The following is a 27,874-nucleotide window of genomic DNA, read 5'->3' on the forward strand; positions in this document are numbered from 1 at the left end:
CCTCTCCTGGACAATGACAGCTCCCTTTCTCAAGCTCTGGGAGGAAGACCTTTCATTGCCTACAGACAGCCACCCAATCTTAAACAACTCCTCACCCACAATAATACAACCACCAGACTTAACATGGACACTGGTACCAGAGCCTGCAATAAACCCAGATGCCAACTTTGCTGCCACATACACCCGGACAACATCATTACTGGCCCCAACAACATCCAACATACCATCTCAGGACTATTTAATTGCTCATCTTCTAACATTGTGTATGCCATCAAATGCCAACGGTGCCCTTCAGCTCTCTATATTGGACAAACAGGCCAAACCCTACGCCAAAGGATAAATGGACATAAATCTGACATCAGGAACCATAAGACTGAAAAACCAGTAGGAGAACACTTCAATCTCCCAGGACATTCTATACAAGATCTCAAAGCAGCTGTTTTATTACAGAGAAATTTCAGGAACAGACTGGAAAGGGAAGTTGCTGAATTGGAAATCATTACCAAGCTTAAAACCATGGAAGCACCTGGGATGAATAGAGATATCGGATTCTTATCTCATTATGCATGATCAAGCTTTCTTTAGCACCTCAGCCCAGGACTAATTGCAGCCATCAGCAGCCATTAACACCCATCTACAGGTTTACCACTCCCATCAGCCCATCTCCCATTCCCACCCTCCCCCACCACCCTCTGTATATATATATATATATAGGGTCTGACACTTCTGTTTCTAGTGTATCTGAAGAAGTGTGCATGCACATGAAAGCTCATACCAAAATATAAACTTAGTTGGTCTTTAAGGTGCTACTGAAGGAATTTTTTTATTTTGCTTCGACTCAGACCAACACGGCTACCTACCTGTAACTATAAAATAAATTCACACATATTACTTCATTTCTGTATGCTTTGGGAAACAACTGTAATTGTGCAAGAACAAGTCCTACTATACCATCTTGAATTAATAGGCTCTCTGAAGTTTAGATGTTTTGTAAAGAAATACCCAAATTGCACCACTTACAATTTCAGTATATAATTTTTAATATTACAAAACAACATTTCTATGGAGATCATAGTTTTATTATTGTTGCTGAGCTAGTATAATAAAAGTCTTCCATTAGAATCATTGATAAGAGTGTCTTTGTCATGTTATTCTGAGACAATCAAATTAAGAGAGCCTTAATGTATAATCATGAAGAAGCACACAAGCTTTCCAGTGACACATAACTCTTATACGTGCAGACCTTAAAGGCCGCTAACCTTTACGTCAAGACAAAGCGGTCTGCAACATTTTTTCAATGTAAAAATAAATAAATTAGAAAACCTTTCCTATTTCAAACAATACATTGGACCGAGTCAAAGTCACAGTATCTTCAAAGCAACAAATGCAAATGACAATAGACAGAAACACATGGGGATTCACCGTGCTTGACCACTTCCTCTCAAAAATGAAAGCCATACAAATCTTAAGAAGACATGCCTGAAAACAAGTTACTGAATACAACAGATTGTCTAGAAGTTTTTGATTATAACAGTAGGCTGCAGTCTGTATCTGACGTAGGAAAATGTGTATTGTAAATTCACAATCTAAATCTTAAAGATAGCATAGTGACTGTTTATGCTGGAACAGATATGAGAGGCATCATCTTATTTATTAATCCCAAAATAAACTGTATCTTGGATTGCTTCTAAGACAGACGGTGTTTACAGTGCTAGATATTTATTGCTATCATATTTGTAGCAGAAGCTCACCGTCACCACTGAGAATAGTTCTATTAAAAATAGGGCTTCTGTAGTGGAACTCTTTAAAAAAAGCCATACTAATATAGATAATGTAGATAAGCAGTGACATTAGCAAGTTTTTTTTATTACCTGGTTTCGTTAGTTCACTTTTGAAAGCACACTATAAATATACTTGGGGATGATATTTCATAGCAGTGATACCCATGGAGTCAAGCAATTCTTAGTTTTATCTAAGCCCTAAAGAGCAATACTAAAGCTCTATCTTAAATTGAAGTGGGCAGAGGGGTTGCTGAAATGGAGTTGAAACTTTTTTTTAAAAAAAAACCCAACTTCAACTACAGTGGTACCTCGGGTTAAGAACTTAATTCGTTCTAATATTTAGAGTAATAAGAAATTTGCTATGTGGTAGAAATAATTTTTTGTATATGGTATTATTACAAGAATTAAATGGAGATGTTTGTAATTGGTAAATAATGAAAAATGGAAAATTGCCAAACAAAGGTTGAATTAGACTCGGAAAGGGAGGAGCGAGGAAGTCAAAGTTATGATAGAGTTAGGAATATCAGATTGATTTTTCTTTTTTCTTTTTTCTCTTTTTGTATTGTCTATCTTTTCTGTTTTGTTTTTCGTTTTGTTTGCAATTTTTCTTGTTCGTTTTTCTTTCTTTTTTTGATGGTTGTTTAGGGTATGATGTAAGATGTTGATGTGAATGGAAATTTTAAGTTGAAAATGTCAATAAATATATTTTTTTTAAAAAGAACTTAATTCGTTCTGGAGGTCCCTTCTTAACCTGAAACTGTTCTTAAACTGAAGTACCACTTTAGCTAATGGGGCCTCCCGCTGCCGCCGGAGCACGATTTCTGTTCTCATCCTGAAGCATGGGGTACTATACCTGGGGTACTATTTCTGGGTTACCGGAGTCTGTAACCTGAAGCATCTGTAACCTGAAGCATCTGTAACCCGAGGTACCACTGTATCTTTCCTTTCTAGGGCTGAACTCTTAAGCCAAATACAGTTACTCAAAGGGAAAGTCCCACTGAACTCTGTGACTTACTCTTGCATAAGCATGCACAGGGTTGGGTTGCATGGGTGAAAAAGCATATTATTGATTAAGCTCTGTTAAACCAGAGGTTTGGTGGTAACTACAGGATTCCCAATCCTGTGTTTGCTGCTGATGTGCAAAGTGGAGGAAGGCATTCACAGGGGAGCCAACTTAGGGGGAATGGGAGGGGGCTGCTTAACTGTTCCTCTGCCAGCTGTTACCCCAGTTACCACCCTTGATTTAGACATTTAAGGAAAGCACAGGAATCAGCACCTGTAAAAGCTGCCAATTCAGAAATGCCACTGTACTGTGAATTTGTCTATTTTTATCCAGTCATTTAATGCAGGTTTCCACTAATTCCTTCAATATTATAGTTTTGCACAAAGACTTGTCACATTTGCTTTGTTTTTTTTATTTACTTACTGTTTGCTATATTTTAAAAAACCAAAACTGAAAGTTCATTAACTCTTCCTACACCTAAATTTGTTACAAATCTATCCCACTTTTATTTCAGCTCAAGGTGGCACAGCTAGAATTTTCATTATCTTCACAACCACTTGAAGTATGCTTGGCTATGAGGTAGGTAGCTAATGGCTCCAGTGAAATTAATGACATAGCAAACAACTGAAATTAGGTCTGGTATATCCAAATCAACCACTTGGCCCATTCCCCTACACTGAACACTATCCAAAGATAAGAAGGGAAGAAAGCCCAAACACTGTCAATTTAATTTTTGCAATTACGCTTAAATAATTAGGGGTGGTAGTCAGCTAAGTTTAACTTAAAGTAGCCCATGATTAAACTAGAGCCATTAAATTAAACAGGTCTGTTCTGAGTAAAGCTTAGTTGAATACCTTCCTAAATGTGAACCCTTTAAACAGAAAATTGAGTGCTATATGCCAGTCTATGAAATACAAGGATGTATATAAATCTTAAAAAGTGGTTTTCAACCAGTGTGCTGTGGCACCCTGGGGTGCCTTGAATGGTGGTCGGGGGTGCTGTGGGCAACATTGGCCTCTGTCCCTCTTTCCTTCCCTCCTCTGATGCCCTCTTGTGTCTCTGCCTCCCAAAGGCTTTCACAGCTGTTTGTTCCAGCAGCCCTGGCTACAAGCTCTCCAGACAAATGGTGGTTCTGGGGCTAGCCAGGGGGTGCTTCCCAGGCCCCTGAGGGGCAGTGGGAGGCACCTCTCTTTGGGGCAGGGGAAGCAGCTCAGAGACCAGGGGTGGCGGCAGGAGCTGCCCAAAACACTCCCAAGGAGAGGGGAGAAGAGAGGAGGGTGAAGGTACACTCTACAAGGGAGGGTGTTCGAAAAAGGTGAGAGGCTGCCAGCTCTGCAGGCAAGGGGTGACATAACTGGGCTCCTGAGCACCACAGGGGGTACCGCAAAAAGAATGTAGTTGGTCAAGGAAGCTGTGGACCCAAAAAGGTTGAAAACCTCTGATCTAAAGTAATAAAAACTACATTATAAGGGCAATTGGGGACTTCTGAATAGCGTAACTAGGTGACTAAATAGGTAAAGGTAAAGGGACCCCTGACCATTAGGTCCACTCGTGACTGACTCTGGGGTTGCGCACTCATCTCGCATTATTGGCCGAGGGAGCCGGCATATAGCTTCCAGGTCATGTGGCCAGCATGACAAAGCCGCTTCTGGCAAACCAGAGCAGCACACGGAAACGCTGTTTACCTTCCCGCTGTAGTAGTTCCTATTTATCTACTTGCATTTTGACATGCTTTCGAACTGCTAGGTTGGCAGGAGCTGATCTAAAGTGATCTAAAGTAATAAAAACTACATTACAAGGGCAATTGGGGACTTCTGAATAGCGTAACTGGGTGAATAAATAAGTATAGCCGATTATCCCACTTTTTCTTCTCCTCTATGTCCTTTTCACACTTCATCCCATCCTCCAAAAGGCGCATGCACACACACTACTAGGAAATTAGCACCATTAACAAGAGCTGATAAAATTACACTTGAAGTCACCAAGTAATAAAAATCCACTCTGGGTCAGTTTCTCTTTTCAGTACACAACTTCCTCATATCACTGACCACAGATAAACAACATATCGCAAGCAAGTCAGTTATACTGCACAGAATAGCTAAGACCCTTTACCATATACTGGTACTTGGTCTCTCTGCTTCAAAAGCTCACATTCTATTAGCAGCTCTGAGAAATAGCAACTAAGGCATATATTTGCAAAGAAAAAATGGGCATTTGGAAGGAAATTGCCTTTACATGTTTATTTGACCTCTTCTCTTAAAAAAAAGAAAATGAAACACTACAAAAGGAGGAAGGGATTGAGGTGTACAGTAATTGCATTTCCTCAGATGCCACTTTTAGCATTTTAGTTAACTACCTTCGCAGTGATGGTTAAAGATACACCTATTCTGTTCCTCTCTCTTTTATTCACTAGCCAGCATGGGATGAGGCGTCCCATAATTAGAACCTGAAGGGACAGAGGTTTAAATAATTTAAAGACGAAAATTGTCAGGTTTCAAAACCATTTAAGAAGCATTATATGCAATGCTTAGATTCTCTAAGGCACCAAAAAGCTTCATCTTCTCTTTACCTTTAATATATTTTTCCATTTTATTGGCTAGAGTAAACATGTACTTGGAAACATTTCCGTAAATGCTTCCAACACAGTACAGGCGCTTTGATGATCACGTTATCCAACATCCATCACCACCAATCTTGGTAAAATATTAAAACATAGTTATCATAATCAATGATACAGATCTAATTTTGCAGCTATGTTTAACACATTTGAGCAGCCTTCTACATTTCAGTGTTAATTCTTTGATCCTTATACCTAGCCAAACACAGGTAATTAACTCCCCAGCTATGAAAGAACCATGAGAGTATTCCTCAAGTTTATTGCTCAGTCATTCTTGAATACAGTGGTACCTTGAGTTACAAATGTCTCAGGTTACAAACGTTTCAGGTTACAAACTCCACTAACCTAGAAGAGATACCTTGAGTTGAGAACTTTGCCCCAGGATGAGAATGGAAATCGTGTGCCGGCGGCACAGTGACAGCAAGAGGCCCCATTAATGAAAGCACACCTCTAGCTAAGAACAGTTTCAAGTTAAGAACGGACCTCCGGAACAAATTAAGTTCGTAACTAGAGGTACCACTGTATATCAGTTGAGAACTCCCCTCTTGAGACAGAAAAATGTTTTTGCTGCTTTTAGGGAAGACTAAAGAAAAGAGGAAAGAACCCCACAATCAGAACAAGATATATTTGTCCTTTATGCAACTTATTTTATTCAGAGCCTGTTATCAACAGCAACTTAACTCTAAATGTCCTCACAAGCTGGATCCCCCAGAGTTGCAATACTTCAGAAAGGTTTCATGCTATTCCTTTCAATTTTTTAGAAGGCAGTAACAATAAAACCACAAATGAACAACAAATGCTGCCCTTGTTAGCAAGAAGCTAGGAAGGATCTACAGCACATCCCCAAACTCAGCCCTCCAGATGCTTTGGGACTACAACTCCCATCATCCCTAGCTAACAGGACCAGTGGTCAGGGATGATGGGAATTGTAGTCTCAAAACATCTGGAGGGCCGAGTTTGGGGGTGCCTGATCTACAGTCTGCTTGAGGGCTTCAATAAGTCAGGCACAGCCTGGGTAAGCAGCAAAGTTTTTGAATGTGGCCATCCATATTAGACCACTTATGATGCCTATATATAAACACACAAACTGCTAGCATATATAAGTGTTTTTAGTTGCATTCATGTGCATCTTTGTTAATGTTATTAATTGTCAATTGTTAGTTGTTATAAAACATTTAAATGGTAAGGTGGCTGAAAATAAAGAGATGATATTGATGATGAGTTGTAGTTCAGCAACATCTGCAGGGCAGCAGGTTACTACTACCCCTTCTCTACAGCATTTGCAAATTAACAACATTCACGCCTACATATGTGTTTTTTAAAAAGCAACAGCAATACTTTTGAGAAAATGAACCAGTACCATTCAAGCATTGGGGATAGTAGAAACAGCACTATCAGACAACATTTCATACTAGCTGTTGCTGTAGTCCTATCCACATAGGCGAAAGTGACAGCTTAGGGACTGTCAATCCAACAGAAAGAGAAAATATTACAGTATGTATAAATGAAACATGAAGGCTCTTCGTTTGCGTTCTAACCCACATTCTGTAGTCACAGATCAAAATATAAAGCACTGCACATGATGTCCCACTCATACAGAAAAGATAGTTCAGGCTTCCTTCCCACAAACAGCTCCTCGTGTTCTCCAAAGAATTGCTCCTGAAAGTCAAGCAAGGCTCTTGGTTTTGGGAAGAAGGCATGAGGACTCTGACAAGGTCCTAGAGTGCTCCTGCCTCCTTCTCAAAGCTTGGTTAGCAATTTCTCAGCTTTGGGAAGGAGGTAGGAGGGCTGCAGGACCCTGTCAGAGCCCTCACACCTCCTTCCCAAAGCCCAACACCTCACTTAACCCCCCTTCTTGTGCTGCCTTCAAAAAGCTGGCTATCAAATTTTGGCCTCACAAGTCCACTGAAGTACTCTTGCGGTCCACTTGGTATGAAAAATTGGACCGCCCTGGTCTAGACAATGGTTGATGCAAAAAAAAAAAATTGGGGCTCTGGCTGGAAGGGAAAATCAGTGTATATATGTCCGTGTTATATTGAGAACCCATGCTGGAGAAACACCACAGAACTACCCTTCCAATCAGTCAACTGTAGCCAGAAATAAAAAGTAACTTTTTACCAGTAAGTAAACTAGGTTCCAATTGCAGTTACGCACAATAGTCATTTAAACAATCATTTAACATGTGTTATTAACAATCGTTAACAAACTTTTAACTAAGCTAAATGGGCTCACAGAAGAATACTGAGAAACGGCATATGGATTCAACAGCTATTTTTAAAAAGAAAAACTTATTAACCTAACCAAGTGAACAGATTCTTATACTCCTTATTCAGCTCCTAAAAGAAAACTGGCATTGTTGAAGTATGATTTTGCCCCTTTAATATGGAATGTTACAATTTGTGAATGAACAGCAGCAAATGTAAGAATGCTATCTAAATTCTGAACTAATTTAAAATGAACCAAGTATGTAAAAATAATACTCAAACCAAGGTAACATTTGGGTTTCCACAATTATTGCAAGAAAAGCCCATCCACACTCTATTCCTGCTGTCCTGTTACATCAAAGTTCTCACCAATGTTAAAAAACCCATCATGTCCATGGACATCTGGCTTGTTGTCACTTGCAAAATAGTAAACTCTTACAGTATTTGAATTTGTGTACATTCTACAAACAGAAGCCTGTACTGTACTGCTTCTCTGGCTATTGAGGGAAGAACATTTGCTTTGAATGATTTGTTGATGCTGAATTATGGGCTCATCAATAACATCGTACATTTTGCTCTAAGCATAAAAAATGATGTCCTCCAACATTATAAATTCTTCTGATTAAGTGACCTACAGCAGTCACTATTATTACTCAACAGCCCACACGGCTTGTAAAGATAGTTGCTAAATCTACAAATTAAACTTCAGTAGAGCAATGTGTCAGGTCACAGAAATTCAAAGCAGCTATATTTATCATTTACTGTCATTAACCCAGCTGAAAGGAATTCTTTACTTGAAGCCAGTCAGTTGTATTTCAGTTACACCTCTGGCTTGTTTCCACCTTTGCTAACAGTGGCAGATAAAATATTCAAAGGAATGGGGAGAGGGAGGGAGAGAAGAGGGCAAGGGGGAAAGGTTTAACACCTAATATCTTTGCAGCCTTATAAAGGGATAGGAGGTCAATACAGATCAGATCACCATGCTGCAACGGAAATAATAACTAACAACCAATCTGGAATAATTTTCAATGGAAAAATGTGGATTAGGATGGATTAACAATAAAGTCCTGGACTGCATGTCACTTAAAACAGAGTTTAAAATATACAATGGTTTACGGTGAACAAGCAGCAAGCTAATGCCTGCTGCTCCAAAAATCACACTGGACTCCTCCCCAGCTCTTTCCTTCAGTGCACCAAGGAGGACACAAAGGAGAAGCAGGCTTCACATCATGTGCGAGCCCATACTCATACTGTAGTTGCTTTCTCCAAACCAACCACCATTTGTTTGCCTTGCCACTCATTGTTTGACTGGAGAACTTGTACATGAAGCCAACCTGGTTCTGGACAGCCAGGATTGGGGAGGCACAAAGTGCCTGTAATTTCAACAGCAAACACCAGCAGGTTGGCCATTCACCTTACTCGCAGAATAAATTAAACTATGGTTTACAGTGTCATACGAACCTGGCCAATATATCTACATTTGAACTTGCCCTAAGGGAGACCCATAGAAAGTGTCTAAGCAAACTCCACCTCCCTTGCCACTACATACAGATATCATGGCAATCTTGTTTCTGGGGGAAAGTGCACATTAAGCTCCATTAGTGAATAGAAAAGGAGGCATCCCTGCTTCTTTCCAACATGAAAGATTACAAAGTTACCCACATAGAAGAAGGCTCATGGTTTTCATTTACCACAGGTGTGAGGGTTCTGTGGCCCTCCGGGTATTGTTCGACTGTAGCTCTTATCACCCTTGACCACTGGCCATACTAACTGGATCCGATGGGAGTTGAAGTCACAAAATTCAGATGCCCAGGTTCCCCATCTATACTTCACCCCTCTGATCTCTCACAGCTAACTCTATTAGGCCCTCTCTTTCCACCAAGAAGAACTTCTTTATCGTACATGTTAAGTACTAACAGATCCCATTGGAACCAAAGGAATAAACTTCTGAGATGATGTCCCTTAGGCGCAGACTTAAGTTGGGGAGGCAGAGGGAGGCAGCCACTGTGTCCTTGGTGGTAAGCAAAAAAGAGCGGGTGGGTGGAATGTGCTACAGATGAGAAAACCATCACCCCAAAGAAGCACTGACTCAAGGAAAAGCCACCCATCCCCTTATTTCTCAAGTTTCCACAAAAACACAAAAGAGGGGAGATTAGGCTACTCCCTCGACATTTCACTACATGTATTTCAAGGTTACCCATGGAGCGGATGAGAAGCAGCAGAGTCATGGCTAGTTAATTCTACATCTGGTGCAGTCCTCCCCCCCCCTAAAAAAAAAACCCGGCCTAACATTCCACACCCCACCCCGATCTCCTCATTTCCCAACCCTGTGCAGAATTACACGGCCATGCCAACCTACTCCTAAGGAAACCTGACAGGACAGGACCTCCTCGGACCCTGCTCTGCCTCCTGACCCCTTGGCCCACATTCACTCCCCCCACATTGAACAATTACACGCCGAAGGAGCAGCGCTGGTTTCTTTTGAGGAGGTGAGGGGGGCAAAGGGACCACCAAGGAACGAGTCGTGGGGGGGGGAGGGTTTGAAAGAGAGCGGCCCTCCTCTCCACCTGCCCCCTCTCTTTAAACCTCAAGATTTGAGGTGGGGGTGGGGTGGATGAGGCGTTGCCAGGCGACAAGACGAAAACGGAGGCCGACCAAGGTCGAGAGCCTCAAAACTTGCCGCCGTGCGCCCTCTTGAACCCACCCCACCCCCCAATCCTTCCGATGGGTCGAGAGGAGGTCCCCCGACTGTGGGGCCTGGATTCTCAAAGAGGGCCGATTGGAAAAGGGGGTTACTCACCACCAGGGCCGCCGCCGAGGCTCCTCCCGGCCTCAGGCCCCGCGGAAGGGAGCAGCTCGAGCATGAGGGGCCGGGTGTCCTCCCTCCGTCACCACCGGCTCGCCCTCGCCCTCGCCCTCTCCTCCTCCTCCTCCTCCTCCTCGGCCCAGCGGGGAGGGAGCGGAAATGTCACCGCAGGGAGGGAAGGAGAGAGGCCGCTGGGCTCGCCTCGGCTCCGGCTCACTTCGGCGTCACTTCCGGCGGCGGCAGTGGCGGCGTCGACGGAGTGGGAAAGGCAGGGGAAAGGCGGAGGAGGCGGCGGCGGGGAAGAGCGGCTGACGCAAGTGCGCGCGCGTCGAGGCAGCGCCGCCTAGCGGCTCCCGGGGGCGGGCGCGCATTGGGCGGGAAAGCGCGGCTCTGCGGGCGGGGGGGCGGGGAAGGGCCCTCTCGCCTTCGCGCGCCTCCCAACGGGTTTCCCTCATGGAGGGCGAAGTTGGCGCGCTTTCTCCAGCGGCCGCTGACACGAGTGAAAAGCCGTTCAGGCTAATTGGATGTTCCTAGCAGGAACATTTGTATTTCAATAAAGGCCCATCTTTCCACTTGGAGACTTCATCCTTTTCTTTTGGGTTTCTGTGAGTCACCTCGTCTAGGAACCTCTTTTTGAATTTCTCCTACATATCCTCCTTCCGCACTCCAAGGCCTTGGGGAAGGAAACTGAGGCAGGCTCTGCTTGCTCCCCGGGGCCCTGCAGGGAATTCGGGGGGGGGGGCTGTCTCTTCTTCTGGCCATTGCAGCCCCCAGGAAGCCTTGGAAGAAAGGCAGGAGACCCTCAGCAGAGGCCAGCCAAGTCTGGTTCTTCTCCACAATGGCTTCCTCTTCTGAGAGCTCCCTCTCTTTCTTGTCTGGGATGGACTGGGAGGACCCCAGTTCAGCCAGTTCCCCAGAGTCCCCCCCCCACTGGGCTCCAGTGGCCCTCAGGCCCGCAGGGAGTTGGAGCAACCACTGCCTGAGGGGGAGCAACAGACGTCATGGCCCATTTGGGGGGCAGGCAAGGGCCCTCCAGAAAGGGCTCCTGGGACCCCAAGGGGCCAGAAGGGGAGTCTCCAGCCTGGTATTTCCCCTATTCCTGCAGGTGGAGCCCTTCTGCTTGCGCTGCATAGCTGCCAAGTCTCCAGTTTTCCCCGGGAAATCCCCGTTTTTCCAGGTGTTCCTAGCTGAAAAAATGGGGTTTTTCTTTTGTTTTTCCCTGGTTTATTCTGGCGCGATGGCCATTTTGGAACTGGGCGGAGCATGCTCAGAAGCGACTTTTGATGCTACTCTGCCCAGTTCCAAAATGGCTGCAGTGCGACTTCTGGTGCAGTGGCCATTTTGGAACTGGGCAAAGCAGATTCAAAAGTCACTTCTGAGCATGCCCCGCCCAGTTCCAAAATGGCGGCAGCGCTACTTCCGGTCTGCTATTTCCGGCCCGGTCCCTTATTTCTCTGACAGCAACTTGGCAGGTATGCGCTGACACTTGGAGTAACCAAGGAAGCTGGTCCGGCAACAATGGGGCAGGAACCTTTCTACACGTGGTGGGAGCGCAAAGAGACAGTGGGATTTTGGGAAAATATAACAAATTGAAAAAAGATGTTTAGATTTACATTTGAAGAAAACCCAGAATCCTTTCTCCTAGGCATCATGTCAGAGGAAATAAAAAAGAATGTTCAGACCAATATTTATGTGTGCGACTACGGCGGCAAGGTTACTGATTGCCAAAAATTGGAAAACCAGCAGCATCCCAACTAAAACAGATTGGCTATCTAAAATGATGGAATACTTCAATATTGCCAAACTAACAGGGAGGATAAGAGGAGATATGGTACAAAAAGTGAATATGACACACGTCAAAAGTTACAAAAGCACACCGAACATTAATCACAAGGTTCTGCAAATGAAAATAAAAAGTGCATGTATCTATACCTATACAGTATATGCAATTATATTATGATTGGATCATTTATTTATCATTATAACAAGCAAATGATATAATAAATTTGTATGTTATATGGGTTATTAAATTTAGCAGCCACTTTTCTGCTTGCCGCGGCAATGCAAAGTGACCTGCAAAGAAACAAAACAGGCAAACGAAACAAACCCCGCAGGCATATATGAAGACCCAGAAATGTGTGTGCAGATGTGTATGCTTATATACAGTATGCTTATATCCATATACTGTACACATTCTTCTTTTATTAGATTCATATACTGCCCTTCATCCGAAGGTCACGGGGATGACAACATAAAAAATGCCAAAATGAAAAAAAAAGTAAGGTAATTATTACTACCCGTATATTCCGGCATATAAGACGACTGGGCGTATAAGACGACCCCCAACTTTTCCAGTTAAAATATAGAGTATGGGATATACTCGCTGATAAGAAATACGACCCAGCGTATAAGACCCCTGACTTTTGAGAAGATTTTCCTGGGTTAAAAAGTAGTCTTATACGCAGGAATATACTGTATTTAGAGCAGGCTTCAACCTCGGCCCTCCAGATGTTTTTGGCCTACAACTCCCATGATCCCTAGCTAACAGGACCAGTGGCCAGGGATGATGGGAATTGTAGTCTCAAAACATCTGGAGGGCCAAGGTTGAGGAAGCCTGCTGTAGAGCATCAGGTACCAGGAAGGTAATTGATCTTACAATCAATTAACCTAAGATAGTACCTACACTCAGGCATACATGTGTGTGTGTGTGTGTGTGTGTGTGTGTATCTATGGCCTTTTCAGCTTGAAAGTAGTTTTTGTTTACTTTGCTAAGCATTTTCTTGTTTTTATATTGCAAAACACCGTCATCCTTGGATGAAAGGAGGTATAGAAATTTAATAAATAATAATACGAATAAAATTATGTGTGTGTGTGGGAGTTGTGGGAGTGCCTCACTTCTGAGTTTCGGCCTCACTTTGGATCCACTTTGGATCAGTCCAAAGGGTGCCCATGTAGCCCAGCCTCCTGTCCTCATGGTGGCTGACCAGATACCGCAGAAGGGAAAGACGCAAGCAGGATTCGAACACAAGAGTCGCCCCAAACTTTCCTAGGATGCCCGCGAGTTCCAGTGTCATGAGACAGGGAGAAATGACTTCTCTCCATCCATGCCAGGCGGAGTTTTATAGACTTCTGTCATGTCGCCTCTTACTCGCCTACCAGGCACCCCTAAACTGTGCCCCTCCAGATGTTTTGGTCTACAACTCCCATGATCCCTAGCTAACAGGACCAGTGGTCGGGGAAGATGGGAATTGTAGTCCAAAACATCTAGAGGGCCGAAGTTTGGGGATGCCTGCTCTAAACTAAGAAAGTCCATTCCTCACAGGGGGAGCCGCTCCATCCAGTTTCGGTTGCTCTGTTCTGAACCTTTCCCAACCCTAAAATATCCCTTTTGAAGGCAAGACGACCAGAACTGCATGCGGTACCCCACCATAAATTCCTATTATGGTGGCATTATGACAGCTGCCAGTTTGGTTTTCAGTTCCTCTCCTGGCGATCCCTAGCATTCAATTTGACTTTTCCCGCAGCTATTGCGCACTAAAGGATACAGGAGCATCTCAGAATGTTGCTCGAGAAAGACTCAGCTGGAGAATGACGCCTTTTATACTCCCTCCTGGCCAGAAGGAGCCTATGGCCTGCCTGGGTGGGCCGTCTCAGCCCAGGATTTGAAGGCGATTGGCTGAGGCGGCTACCTGCAGCTCCGTGGCTCACCACACGAGGGAGCTGTACACAAAACTAGCAGCTTCTGGCAGCGCTCGTATGCCAAAAATGGGGTGCTGCCATTTAAATTTCCCACAATACTTTGGAGCAGCTCAATTATCAGATGCTCTGGGACATAATGGTAAATTTAAAGTGACGACTTGTAGCCCACCTAGCACAGAAGACTCCAGGCAGACTTCAGCTCCGGTCAGCTTGATCCCCATCAGCTCCCCAAAGATGGCTGAAGTGCTGATATTGGTCCCCACTAGCATTTACTGGGAGTAACCGGGAGTGGGCAAGAGAGAAATGGAGTTGGTTGTTAAGTTTCCATTTTATCATCCTCACGACTCTCTCCCCCCCCCCCATTCATGGCTCCCTTAATTCTTTACTATATCATCACATTTGTACTTTTTCCTAATTACTTTTCCCATTACCATTGTCATATTCTTTAAATTAAATGTAAAAAGGTAGAATATCAACATTACAAGTCTTCTAAAGTCAATCCTGCTAGCGTTGTTAAATGTTTACAATTGTCTTTCAAGTACAGTGGTGCCTCGCTTAACGAATGCCCTGCTTAACGAAATTTCCGCTTAACGAAAGGATTTTACGAGTGGAGGTTGCCTCGCTAGACGAATTTTTCGTTATAAGAAAAGACCCGTGGAACGAATTAAATTCGTCTAGCGAGGCACCACTGTATTGTATAAATTTACCCCAGTCTTTTTGGAAAGCTTGATCACACTGGTTTCGGATTTGCCCGGTCAGCTTCCTGAAGTTGATCAATTGAATGGTTTCTGCTTCTATATACAATAAGAGTACCGCCTCGAGCGCAGCACTCAAATCAGATTGTAAAGGCTGGTTCAGAAACACTGTTTTATTGTTCATTATCATGGGGAAAACAGAGAGAAATGTATGCAAAACACAAAGCTGTACATTTTTTAAAATAAAAAAGGTGGAGAAAGGGAGGTGAAGGAGAGATGGCAAAGGCCACATGAGCGTAAGAGAGATATACCAAGAGCCAGAGAATTTACAATATAGAACTGCCCTTTTGTTTCTGCACCAAGGTCATTAGGAAAAGTGACGTTTGGTAGATAAAGGGACCGAAAGTGCTGTCATATCCACCTTTGCTGAAACCTCGGCCTCAAGAGCTTCCTAGAAAAAGGAGAGAAAAGTCAGTACCAATATTTGGATGAGAGGAAGACACACACACCCAGTACACACTCACTGTCGCAACATACCATACAGATTCTTCCAACAAGCTGAAACAAACCAAAGAAGAAATTGGGATGGCAGTTATCATTTATCCAATAGATTTATACCCCGCATTTTAAGAGCACGTCCTCACAAAGCGGCAAACATGATACCCAAAGCAAACACCAACCAGCAATACAATTAAAAATGCTCAGACATTCAAAACCCTTAACAGAGACAGTACGGTCAAGCCAACGTAGTTAGGAAACAGAATAGGTCAGAATGAAATTTTTTTAGATGTTGTGGAACTATCACCTCCACGCAGCATGGCCACTGGTCAGGGATGATCTAGTCCACAACACATTATAGGGTTTTTGTGGGGATTAAGTGAGGAGGGGGGCGAAACATGTTTTCTTGGAGAGAAAGGTGGGCTATAAATTTAACAAGTAATAAATAAATGTGAAAAGGAGGAATGGCTGGCAGGCTTAGATTTGCACTTGAGCCTCTCCATTGCTTGATGTGCAGAGATAAGCACAAAACACTTTAGGACAGGCATCCCCAAACTTTGGCCCTCCAGATGTTTTGGACTACAATTCCCATCATCCCTGACCACTGGTCCTGTTAGCTAGGGATCATGGGAGTTGTAGGCCAAAACATCTGGAGGAAAAGGCAGAGATGGACAATGGCTTGAGCTTATGTAGGGAGGTGACAATTTCTCGTGCTACCACCCCGCCCAGTTTCTCCACCCCTCCAAAATATCCCCAAACAAGAAAAATGCACCAAAATGCCCAGAAGACCAGCCTGTCCACCAGTGCAACTAAGAGAACATATTAATACCAACAAAAGCACCCACCAGCTCCCTCTTTGCTTCTTCGATCTTCACTCGTGCAAGAGAAGGACTCTGAAAAGAGCAGTAGAAAACCATTTAGGAAAATGCAGGGGTTTTCCACGCCCCCATCTGAATTTTTGAAATCAAGCAATAAGGTCTATGGAGGCATTGCTGCCAAAAATAAATAAATAAATTAAAAAGAGTGTTTTAAAAGTGCATGTGTTCAGCACACACTCCAGTGCCACCAGAAATCATTCTATGAAATGTAGACTGATAGGAAATGAAGAAGAGTGAGCTTGGAACAAAGACAATTCAGCGTCCAGCAACAACGTAAAGGTTTCTTACCCCCTCAAACAACCCTACCCCCTTCCTTCTTGCCACTTATGTCTGCAACTGACCACCAGAAGAGCTGCAACTGTTAACTGGAGCAACATTTGCGGACACTTATTTATTTAAAAGCAAGCATAATAGCATGCACATATGTGCAAGTGCTGTAGAAATAATAGCAATTATATGGCCTTGGCAGCAAAGAAAGCTCCGCAATCATGTTTTAAGCTCCTTTCACATGTCAGCTAACTGATAACCCTCGTGTCAGGCCAAACTCCAAAAGCATACTGGGCCAAGTGATACACGACAATACAGTGGTACCTCGCAAGACGAGTGCCCTGCAAGACGAATTTTTCACAAGACGAATGCGTCTAGCGATCTGATGGTGACTCGCAAGACGAATTCGTTTTGCAAAAAATTCGTCTTGCGAATCGCGGTTTCCCATAGGAATGCATTGAAATTTAATTAATGCGTTCCAAGGGGACCCAGGTGGCGCTGTGGTTAAACCACTGAGCCTAGGGCTTGCTGATCAGAAGGTCGGCGGTTCGAATCCCTGTGACGGGGTGAGCTCCCGTTGCCTGGTCCCAGCTCCTGCCAACCTAGCAGTTCGAAAGCACGTCAAAACGCAAGTAGATAAATAGGAACCGCTACAGCGGGAAGGTAAACGGCGTTTCCATGTGCTGCTCTGGTTTGCCAGAAGCGGCTTTGTCATGCTGGCCACATGACCTGGAAGCTATACGCCGGCTCCCTCGGCCAATAATGCGAGATGAGCGCGCAACCCCAGAGTCGGTCACGACTGGACCTAATGGTCAGGGGTCCCTTTACCTTTACCTTTATGGGCAAAAAAAGATATTTCAATGCATTCCTATGGGAAACCGCAATTCGCAAGACGAATTTTTCGCAAAACAAATTGACTCATGGAACGAATTAAATTCGTCTTGCGAGGCACCACTGTATTTTAAAATAGCCCTTTGGCAATCGGATGCTTTCCTGGCGTTTTGGGCCGCAGCTCCCAGCATCCTTGAGAATTGGCAATGCCGAGCAAAGGGAAGTTGTAGTCCAAACCCTTTGGAGGGCACCAGATTGGGGAAGTCTGCTGGAAGCTGAGCTACAATTCTACGATTCTAAGAGAAGCGAGGTACAGAAGATTACAGGGGTCAGGTCCAGATACGACTCCAGTTTCTTCTTCAAAGGTACTGCCTGCTTCTTTAATTCCGCTAGTTTCTGTGGATGGAAACACACACAAAATAACCATTCACAGAGTGACTCCGTCTTTCTCCCACCAGAAAATGAATGAATGCAAGGTTTGGGTGGGTGCTTTTTGGCCTCACAATCTGCAATCTGCAAAGCCATCTGCAAAATACGCATGCCTATCGACACAGTTAATTTCCATATTTTGGGCGGAATGGACTGGACAGTTCGGTTCCGAGCTTCTGATCAGGGATGGTGGGAATTGTAGTCTAGCAACATCTAGGTGGCCAAAATCCCCCGTCTTAGTCTGTATTGAAATTGCAGGAGGGGTGGAGGCCAGGCAGAAGAGAGGAAATTAGATGAAATGGAAAGCTTTGTCCCTATAGCAGACAGAGAGCTTGCCTGTTTCGACAAGTATATATGCTCACTGTGGGTATAAAATAACCTGCAATGATACCAGGGGCCGTTTATATTTTACTGCAGAAATGAGATGGGACTCATTTTCTCATAGCTTCATCCCACAAACCTGCTGCCATGCAACTGTGTGGGCAGGACCAAGTGAATGGTCCCGATCCAGCCGCAAGTGGGTAAAAAAGCACCTACGCAGCGGATGCTTGCCCCCACAGCGCCTTTAAATATGCTGCTGCAACATTGTATGAGAGCCACTGTAGGCACAGCCAATTTGAAGAGGAGGAAGAGTTTGGATTTGATATCCCACTTTATCACTACCCGGAGGAGTCTCAAAGTGGCTAACATTCTCCTTTCCCTTCCTCCCCCACAACAAACACTCTGTGAGGTGAGTGGGGCTGAGAGACTTCAGAGAAGTGTGACTAGCCCAAGGTCACCCAGGAGCTGCATGTGGAGGAGCAGGGAAGTGAACCCGGTTCCCCAGATTACGAGTCTACCGCTCTTAACCACTACACCACATTGGCTCTTTGAACTGTGTCATTAGATACAAAAGTGACTATCAAAAGGAAACTCAGCTGGAGGCGTGCTTATCTGTTTGGAAGAAAAACAGGGCCAAAATTAAGGTAGCAGTTTGTACATATTTGGCGGATCTCCTAGCAATGCAGAAGTAGGTTTGTCTATCAACAGGCTGGAATAAAACCTCCCAAAATAGCATAACAGCTTGGGAGCATCCAGAATGTTTGGAATGCTGAGGTATAAGGGATTTTATTGCCAGGGTGGGGGGAAACTAAATTGTGAGACGGGGAATAGAAGAGAGGCTTATGTGCTCAAACCCCTAACAAATTATAATAAATATTTGGGCATCAGCATTAGGCAAAATTGCTTACAAAAAGTGTGCAGAAAGGGGGGAACTAAACAAATACTGGGGGGGGGGGGAAGGAAACAGAAATGAACTAATATCAATGTTTGTTTATCCATATTTCCATGTAGACGTGCACAGGATTGTACTCTTAGCTGAGTTTGGGTGGATTTTTTCTTTCCGCAGCCATGTTTAGGGAAGTTTTTAATGTTTGATGTTTTATCGTGTTTTTAACATTCTGCTAGGAGATGCCTGGAGTGGCAGGGGAAACCCAGCCAGATGGGTGGGGAATGAATGAATGAATGAAGATGATGATGATTACAGCATTATTAGTATTTACAATTACAGCCTATGGCTTCCCACCCCCCCACCCCAATACAAAACAGTCTATTTTTGTTTGTATCTTTCATAGCTTGTGCGTCAAGAACCCAGATGGTCGGGGTATAAATAATAAATTATTATTATTATTATTATTTCTCTCTTGCAGTATTTCAGTTAGCACTAGGGGCCCGCCCTTTGATGTAAAATGTGAATCCCTTTGCGTTCTCTGAAACACTCATCACAGAAGGATTTGGAGCTGATCTCACAATCTCTATCAAGCTCACAGCCAGCTGCCATCTGGGTAAATTGCATTTCCTCCCTATCATCCCAGGTTGAATGCCAACTAGCGTGTGTCATTTTCAAACACCGTCAACATGCAACCCACCTCTGAGAGATTCACCAGGGACTCGTGAGTCAGTGAAGCATCCATCCCACACATAGATAATTGTTCCTGCCAAGAGATACAAAGCAAGAAACCCAGGATAAGGGGGCAAGCAATGACTTCTGTTCAGCAATGAAATAGACGGTACACATTGTAGGATTACCCTCAAGAAAAAAAAACAGAGATGAAAAAGTCATTTCGCTAGTTCCCATATAATTAAAAATAGCAAAAATGCCATTCTGCTTCATGAACATATGTTTTGCACTGAGTCAAGACTGTTGGTCCTCCTAATTCAGCATAGTCTTCTACACTGACAAGAGACTTTCACAGACCTACTTGAGACATGCCAGGGATTGACTTTGAAACCTTTCGCATGTAAGCCAGATGCTCCCCCACTGAGCTAAATTATCACCATTTTCTTATTTATTAAATTGATATACAGTGGTACCTCGGAAGTCGAACGGAATCCGTTCCGGAAGTCCGTTCGACTTCCAAAACGTTCGGAAACCAAGGCGCGGCTTCCGGTTGGCTGCAGGAAGCTCCCGCAGCCAATTGGAAGCCACGGAAGCCTCGTCAGTCGTTCGGGTTCCAAAGAACGATCGCAAACCAGAAGACACTCACTTCCAGGTTTGCGGCATTTGGGAGCCAAAACGTCAGAGTACCAAGGCGTTCGGAATCCAAGGTATGACTGTACCGCCCTTCATCACAAGATCTCAGGGCAATTCATAAGATAAAAATACAAGGTTAAAGCACGAATAAATAGTTAAAATGAAAACAACGAAACAATAAGGCCCTCCCCAACACATTTAAAAGGCAGTAGAATTTTAATCAGCCCTTCGAGGCCAGGTTCAAGAGTAATGTTTTTGCCTGGCAGCTAAAGGTGTATAAGGAAGGCACCAGACCAATCTCCCTGGGAAGGAAGCCACTAACAGGGAGCCCCTGCAGAAAAGGCCCATTTTCATGCTACCACCCTCCGGACCTCACATGCAAGAGGCACACACAGAAAGGGCTCAGAGGATGATCTCAGGGTTTATATGGGGAGAAGTGTTCTTTGAGGTATTGGGGTCCTGAGCCGTCTAAGGCTTTATAGGTCAAAAACATCATTTTGAATGGGGCCCGGAAGCTAATTGGCAGCTGGTGCAGTCAGGCCAGAATTGGCATTACATGCCCAAACCGTCTTGCCCTGGTGAGCTAAACGGCCACCAAACTCTGCACCAGATGGAGTTTCTGAACCGTCTTCAGAGGGAGCCATTCCTCCTTTGCTACCCACGCCTCTCCGTCTGCCTCCCCCCTCTGTCAAATTCAGATTGCAAGCTCCTTGGGGCAGGGGCTTGTCTTTTATTACGCCATTCTGCAAAGCTGCAGGTACAAAGATGGCACTATATAAAGCGTTAGTAAAAACAAGCCTCCCCTGCAGAAACGCCGATAAAGGGTTCTTTGTCTTAACCTCTGCTGCCTTGATTCTGAATTTGAAATTTTCCACTTTGTCCTTCAGGAACTTCATGTTCTGGGCCCGGTTATCAGCTTTTGCTTTTTCCACTACCAGTAGTTCTTCAGTTTTCTTAAGGTCACTACAACAACAAAAACAGCAAAGACTGTTTCTATATTTCTTTTCATGGTTTGTAAATTTTCTTTATTTTTGTCTTTTTAAAAAAAGAAAAAGAAAAACCCTCAATAAAAATTATTTTAAAACGAAAAACAGCAAAGATTTTGCTAAATGCCGACAGCATCTCCAAAGAGGCCAGAAAGCAAACTGCTTGTCTGCTCCCAGAACAGCTCAATAACCTTCATGTCCAACTTCCATTGAACAGGGATAGTAGGATCTGGAATCTACAATCCTGGGGTGAACCCTACTGTAAGGGGGAGGGATTACAGATAACCCCCCCCCTCATCAGAAGCAGCCCAAACAGTCATGTGAGAGAGGGGTCTGAAGGGGTGAGTCAGGAAATAGAGAGGGAGTGCCAGACCTCTGGCAACATCCAAGAGCCCCTGCTCCACAGGCAGGAAGAGAGAGAGGCGGAAAGAGGGGACAGGAATAGGGCAGACCGCAGACCCTTCCCCCTGACACCGGAATTGAGGAGGAGGAGAAAAGGGAGGAGATTCACTCTCCCGAGGCTTTTATGTTGGTCCAAATCGCGGAAGGGGGCAGTGCCGGATTCTGATTCGGAATGAGGAGACATGAAACCAGTAGCTCGCTACACTGTAAATAATGTGCACTAATAAAGACTTCTGAAAGACAAGCATGCGGAAGGTTGTTACTCGGGAGTAGTCACAACAACCTTGGCACCTTTTGGAAGGCGAGAAGGAAAGGGGAAAATAAAGGCTCACGCTATAGCAGCTGACATTTCCAATGCAGTTAACAAAATTCAAGTAAAAGACCCCAACATACCCTGGTGAGCCTGCCTGCCGTGGGCCTGGGATTTGCAGAGGCGCAATAGGGGCTGCAATATGGAAGATTTTTCCCTGAAGGCAGTTGTGGGGAAACCTCAGGTTTGGTGGCGAAATGTAAAACCATCTGTAAATGTTCATGATCTTTTATCCCTACAGTATGGAGGTTAACAGCAAGTCAACAGAAGTCGATCAAGTGATTCCCTGTGGTTGCTAAGAAGCTTAGACTTAGGACCCTGGAAGGATAGATCCCCACTGTCCATTAAAACAATGGTCTGTACACCTAACAGCCCCAGCTACATTTGAACCTTTTTCATATAAACATCAATTTTGTGTGGACATCTGGAGGGCTTCTATTAAGTTATGTGTTTATTAAGTTTAAGGCCCTTTACCTTTTTAACCTTTACCTATGTTTAAGTCTAAGGGACGCGGGTGACACTGTGGGTTAAACCACAGAGCCCAGGGCTTGCCGATCAGAAGGTCGGTGGTTCAAATCCCTGTGACGGGGTGAGCTCGCGTTGCTCGGTCCCAGCTCCTGCCAACCTAGCAGTTCGAACGCACGTCAAAGTGCAAGTAGATAAAGTGCAAGCAGGAAGGTAAACGGTGTTTCTGTGTGCTGCTCTAGTTCGCCAGAAGCGGCCTTGTCATGCTGGCCACATGACCTGGAAGCTGTACGCCGGCTTCCTCGGCCAATAACGCGAGATGAGTCGGTCACGACTGGACCTAATGGTCAGGGGTCCCCTTTACCCCCCTTTATGTTTAAGTCTAAGATGCATGTAATGATAGTGACTGATATTTGTGGTTCTGTTGCTGCTGGAAGTCAGGCCTGAATCACAATGGTCCACAATGCACTTTGCATGCTGTTTTGTGGTTATTATCTGTATGCTTTTAATAGAATATATCGATCTACATCTATCTATATCTATCATCTACATGTGCAACTCCCAAGGGACTGTGATCCACTCCCAGTATAAAAAATATGGCAGTGATCTACCCATTGTCATTGGAGGAAGGAGGAGCCTGTGTGGGGTGGGAGCATTGCACAGAGTTTTTTAGCTTTTCCCCTGTAACTTTTTGTACATGATAAGGATCCCACAATCTACCAGAATCAGCCGGGGATCCACTGGTAGACCGTGATCTACTGGTTGGACATCCCTGATCTACATAGTTTTAATTCTATTAATGCTTAATTGCTTTGTAATTATTTTCCCCTAAGTTTTTAGCCGTTCTTATTTTATCCGTAAGCCACCTTCAGGGGGAAAACGTGGGGTATAAATGAATATAGAGGAAGGAGGAAGAGGAGAGGCCATGAGATCAAAAGGCACATGATGCGATTCAACTGCTAACAGTTAAAAAAAACCCCACCCTGTTAACTGGCTGGCTGCCAGTGTGTGTCTGCAACCCTACTGAAGCTGCTGAGCTCATTGGAGAAAATTAAAGCATAAAGGAAACTTCTGTCCAGCTCTTACTCTTGAAGTCGTTTTTCCAGTACCAGTGCAGAGGTGAGCTTTTTCCTCAAAGTGCTCAGTTCAAGCTCCATCTCTTTGTTTTTGGAATCAGCGGCGTCCAGCTCTGAAGTCAAATCATTGATGGCAGGGATGAAGCTAGAAACAATTGGTAATGACAATAATTATTATTATTTAAAATTACAACAACCAAACAAACAGTATCCGGATTTCAGAGCTGCAAGAAGAGGCACAGCAGCCAGCCACCTACATGCACCAAGGAAGGACTTGGGAAGCTGTGATTGGTTCATCTAGCTCAGTGTTGTCTACACCAACTGGCAACAGCTCTGCATGAGTCCTGGCTGCGTACATTCCCAGCCCTACCTGGAAGTGGTGAGATTTGAACTTGAGAACTTATGCCTGCAAAGAAGATGCTCTTCCACAAAGCTGTGGCCCTCTCCCCACTTATCTTTTTGGCTCATTCACACAAACTGCTCATAAGACCCTAGATTATGGCAACACAGAACTCGTGGGCCACACAATAAATTAAATTTCCGTATTGGAAATTAATATTCAATATTATTTAATATACACAACATATTTAATTAAATATATACAATTAAATACACAATTAATAGAGTTTATTTATTAAACAAATTCAGTACACAAACAGGTGAATGAGCTTCCATTAACAACACATGACACACACACAAATATTTTTTTTAAGGATTTAATATATATTTTTTGGACCATCCATTCATGAAAGCACACTGCCTGTGAAAAGTTCATTCACAGGAAGGTTGAATGAGGCTTGCACCCTAGTAAGTATATTTATAATTGCAGTCTTGAACTACTAGTATAAACGACCCATTCCAGAGTTGTAGAACATTTATTTGTTCTATTTATTTTTAGGATTTCTTTCCCACCCTTCCCAGGTTGCAGATTGTAACTAAATAATATAAACACAGGTTAAAACAATTCCAATTGCAAAAACAGATAAACCATTCAAAAACAGGACACGATTCTCTTTTTAAAACCCTCTCTCATATCGCTCTCCCAGTAAGACTGTGGGTGCAAAAGGCACTAAAAGTTCATGAAACTGCAGCGCTTCTTCATGCAAACCAAAAGAAGCTTATCCAATAACAAAGAAAACCAAAGGCACACATTCACACATTACCTTGCAAGGGAAGTGTCCTTTGTTTCAAGGGCTAAAGCTGTGTCTACCAATGTATTCAGATAGCTGGTGCTGCCCTTAGACATGTTGCTGAAAGAAAGATTCAGACTCTCGGTCAGAAGATCCTGTAGGTAGGTGCCTGGGGAAAATAAATATATTTATTTATTTAAAAACACATTTCTATGAAGCAGGCCACAGAAGAGAGCAACTCTGAGTAGTTCAGAAATTGGTGCCTTGACTGGAGGAGAAACTCCACCTAAGACAGAAACTACACCTAAGAAATGCCAATGTAGTGCCCTGCAGATATTGTTGGGACTCCTATAGTCCCCAATCTTTGGGACATGCTGGCTGGGACTGAGGAGAGTTGGCCATCCCCGACGTACAGTTTTAAAGAACTATAATAAGGAGGAAATACTAAAGCATGGGTAGGCAAAATAAGGCTTGCAGGCCGGATCAAGCCCAATTGCCTTCTGGATCCGGCCCGCGGACGGTCCGGGCATCGCCGCATGGATCACCAGTGCATGTGTTCTCTCCCTCTCCCTCACACGGTGGTGGTGCCTCCTCCCTCCCACCTTCTGGCTTCTGCCCGCTCTGCCTAAAGGAGGAAGGGGGCTGGGGTTTGTTAGTGCCAGCAGCAGCAGCGCTCGAGTGGCCGCCATTTTAAGCAGCCCCTCTCCGGAGCCCTTTCACACACCACTCATCATCCCTCCGCTGCCGCTAGCCCGTGCCGCTCGCAAGACACAGGTAAGCAGCCACCGGGGCTCAAGGTGCTCTTGCGTCTTCTTTATAATATATATATATAGTCTGGTCCCCCCACAAGGACTGTGGGACAGCCCTGCTGAAAAAGTTTTCTGACCCCTGTACTAAAGTGTGTGCTTTAAGAGACACCTACCCGCCGCAACTTCAAAATTAAGCTTTCAGTCTCACCGTCAGAGTCATACTCTACCGCCTTCTGCTTCATGTCCTCGATTAACAGGCGGACGTCCCCATCCCTGGACTCATTGCACTCTGCCAGCTCATACAAAATATCCACCGTCCGTGCATCGGCTTCATATGGAGGGATGGGCTGATCCCCAAAGGTCTTCTTCAGCCACGAAGCAACCTAACAGGAAAAGCAGAAAGAAACCAAGTACAAATGACTTATTCTGTCAGGGGGCCTTCTTACAGGTTCGTCAGAAGTAGCTTAGTCATGCTGGCCACATGACCAGGAAGTTGTACACCGGCTCCGTCGGCCAGTAAAGCGAGATGAGCACTGCAACCCCAGTCCTCTGTGACTGGACCTAATGGTCAGGGGCCCCTTTACCTTTACCTAAGGATAAACATTGCTGGTGGCTGGGATGTTAAAGGACCACCTTCCCTTATACAGGCATGTAGATTATCAAGATCACCAGAGGAGGCCTTGCTGATAAAGACAAGACCTGAGTGTCATCTGGCAGCAGGGCCTTCTCTGGAGTGGCCCCTACGCTATGAAATGCTCTCCCCCCCCCCCCGTGCAGGGCCGGATTTAGGTTTGATGAGGCCCTAAGCTACTGAAGATAATGGGGCCCTTTATATGTCCAGCTGTCCTTTGTCAACCACAAAATTGTTGCTGTTTTTTGTGTTGAATATATGCTACATGGTAATTAGGTACCTAATAGGTATCTAAAGCCTAATTAATTAGGTAATTAGGTATCTAATAGGTATCTAAAGCCATTTGCACATAACAAAATATGTATTTTATCAAAGTAATTGTTGAACTCAAATACAATTAAGAAGTATATGAATAGTAAAATAATTATTAAGCTCTAACGTAAAATGATTTTTTTTATTCATAACAAACTTAATAATGCAAACACATTGGCATTTGGCAATAACAAAAGTTCCTTTAGAAACACACTTTACAAAGACTCATAATCTAATCTCTAGAAACTTGCTCTAACATGAAATAATAATAGGTGTAAATAAATGATGCAAACTACTAATAATTATAAATAGCAGAATGTAGGCACCCTATATATAGAAACGAGCAAACCAGTGATATTTTAGGGAGCAGGCTAGCAGGCGGGGCCCATTACAGTACTTACATCCTAGTAGTCTACACAACACAAAACACTGTTGCTGTATGTAGGTTTTATTTTATTTGTTTTTCATCTTATATTTTGGAAATGTACATCCAGGGTTATTTTTTTCCTTTAATTTTTTGGGGGGGCCCCAAGAGAGTGGGGCCCTAAGCTAAAGCTTGTTTAGCTTATTAGTAAATCCGGCAGTACCCCCGTGTTATGGGCGCTTCTACTGCTTAGTAAAAATTTACTCTTTTGCTCAGCCTTTCCTTGAGCACGCGCCCTTTACTCTCCTGCAGTATTGCCTTCTCGGTCTTAAATTCGCCCTTCCCATCTGCAAAGCGCTTTCTTCTCCGGAGAGATCCCAGGGAGAGAGAGAGGGATCACTTCCACACCCGCTTACCTTCTCCTGCTTCCCCTCCATCCCTGCCAGCTCCTCTTGCATTGCAAACCTCCCGCTTTGCTCTTCCTCGGCCCTCCCCCGTCGCGGAACGAGGACGTCACCGGGCGAGGTGCCTCTTGGGAGCTGTAGTTCGGAGGAGCCCAGCCGATCAATCAAAGCCCAGCCCACGCGGCGGGGGAGGAGGCGCTGTAACTCACTCCCTGCCCGCCTCCGCCCGGCTGCAGAGCTCAAGGGCGCGCAAGGCGGGCGCGAGCTGCTTCGGGAAGGACAAGCGACCTTGGTTCACCCGGGGAGGGACCGGGGAAAGCCCGGGAGCGCGGGCCGGAAGAGCAAAGGCAGCCGCGTTGTTCGTCAATGGGAAAATGCACGCGCGTGCATAGATAGACAATCGCTGCTATCGAACTGGTGCATCAAGGATTTCATGGTCCACAATGGAACAAATATATTGTAGCGCTATTGCACCGGTGCACCGTGGTACTCTTTAATCGCACACTCAACAGAACGTCATGTACATTGGGCACCTCCTGAAACTTTGGAACAATGTTTCCCCATAGGAAGCTGTGCTTAGAGGGTGGGGTGTGTGCCTTGTCGCATGGGGGTTGCCAAACTTTACCTGTTTCTTTTGAAAAACAAATAAGAGAAGCTATGTGCGTGCTTCTATCGTATTTACTGGAAATGCTTATCTTGTCAATATTTTAATATTATTATTATTTATTACTTTATCCATCCGAGGGTGGTTTACGGAATAAACACACAAAAATACATAACCTAGTACGTAACAGTATTATGAAGATAATATATTGGAGGTGTGCC

The 27,874-nt window shown here is 44.3% G+C and overlaps 2 protein-coding genes across 4 annotated transcripts in view; both read right to left on the reverse strand.

The window, feature by feature from the left end:
* ARK2N (arkadia (RNF111) N-terminal like PKA signaling regulator 2N) overlaps positions 1-10,655 on the reverse strand; it is a 57,441-nt gene extending 46,786 nt beyond the window's left edge. For all 3 annotated transcript variants that reach the window (XM_035100403.2, XM_035100406.2, XM_035100407.2), the window contains exon 1: positions 10,406-10,655. The gene's annotated coding sequence lies outside the window, so the exon portion shown is untranslated. The remainder of the gene's footprint in view (positions 1-10,405) is intronic.
* Positions 10,656-14,751: 4,096 nt separating this feature from the next.
* Positions 14,752-27,151, reverse strand: HAUS1 (HAUS augmin like complex subunit 1). Its single transcript, XM_035100655.2, has 9 exons — positions 27,062-27,151; positions 25,547-25,721; positions 24,623-24,758; positions 23,470-23,604; positions 21,060-21,183; positions 19,616-19,681; positions 17,604-17,675; positions 16,149-16,196; positions 14,752-15,256 (listed from the first exon to the last, which is right to left on the reverse strand). The coding sequence occupies exons 1-9, from the start codon at positions 27,101-27,103 to the stop codon at positions 15,173-15,175; spliced, it is 882 nt and encodes a 293-aa protein (XP_034956546.1). The 5' UTR covers positions 27,104-27,151; the 3' UTR covers positions 14,752-15,172.
* Positions 27,152-27,874: the final 723 nt, after the last annotated feature.

Source organism: Zootoca vivipara, chromosome 11 (genome assembly GCF_963506605.1).
Source record: "Zootoca vivipara chromosome 11, rZooViv1.1, whole genome shotgun sequence".
Taxonomy (NCBI): Eukaryota; Metazoa; Chordata; class Lepidosauria; order Squamata; family Lacertidae; genus Zootoca; species Zootoca vivipara.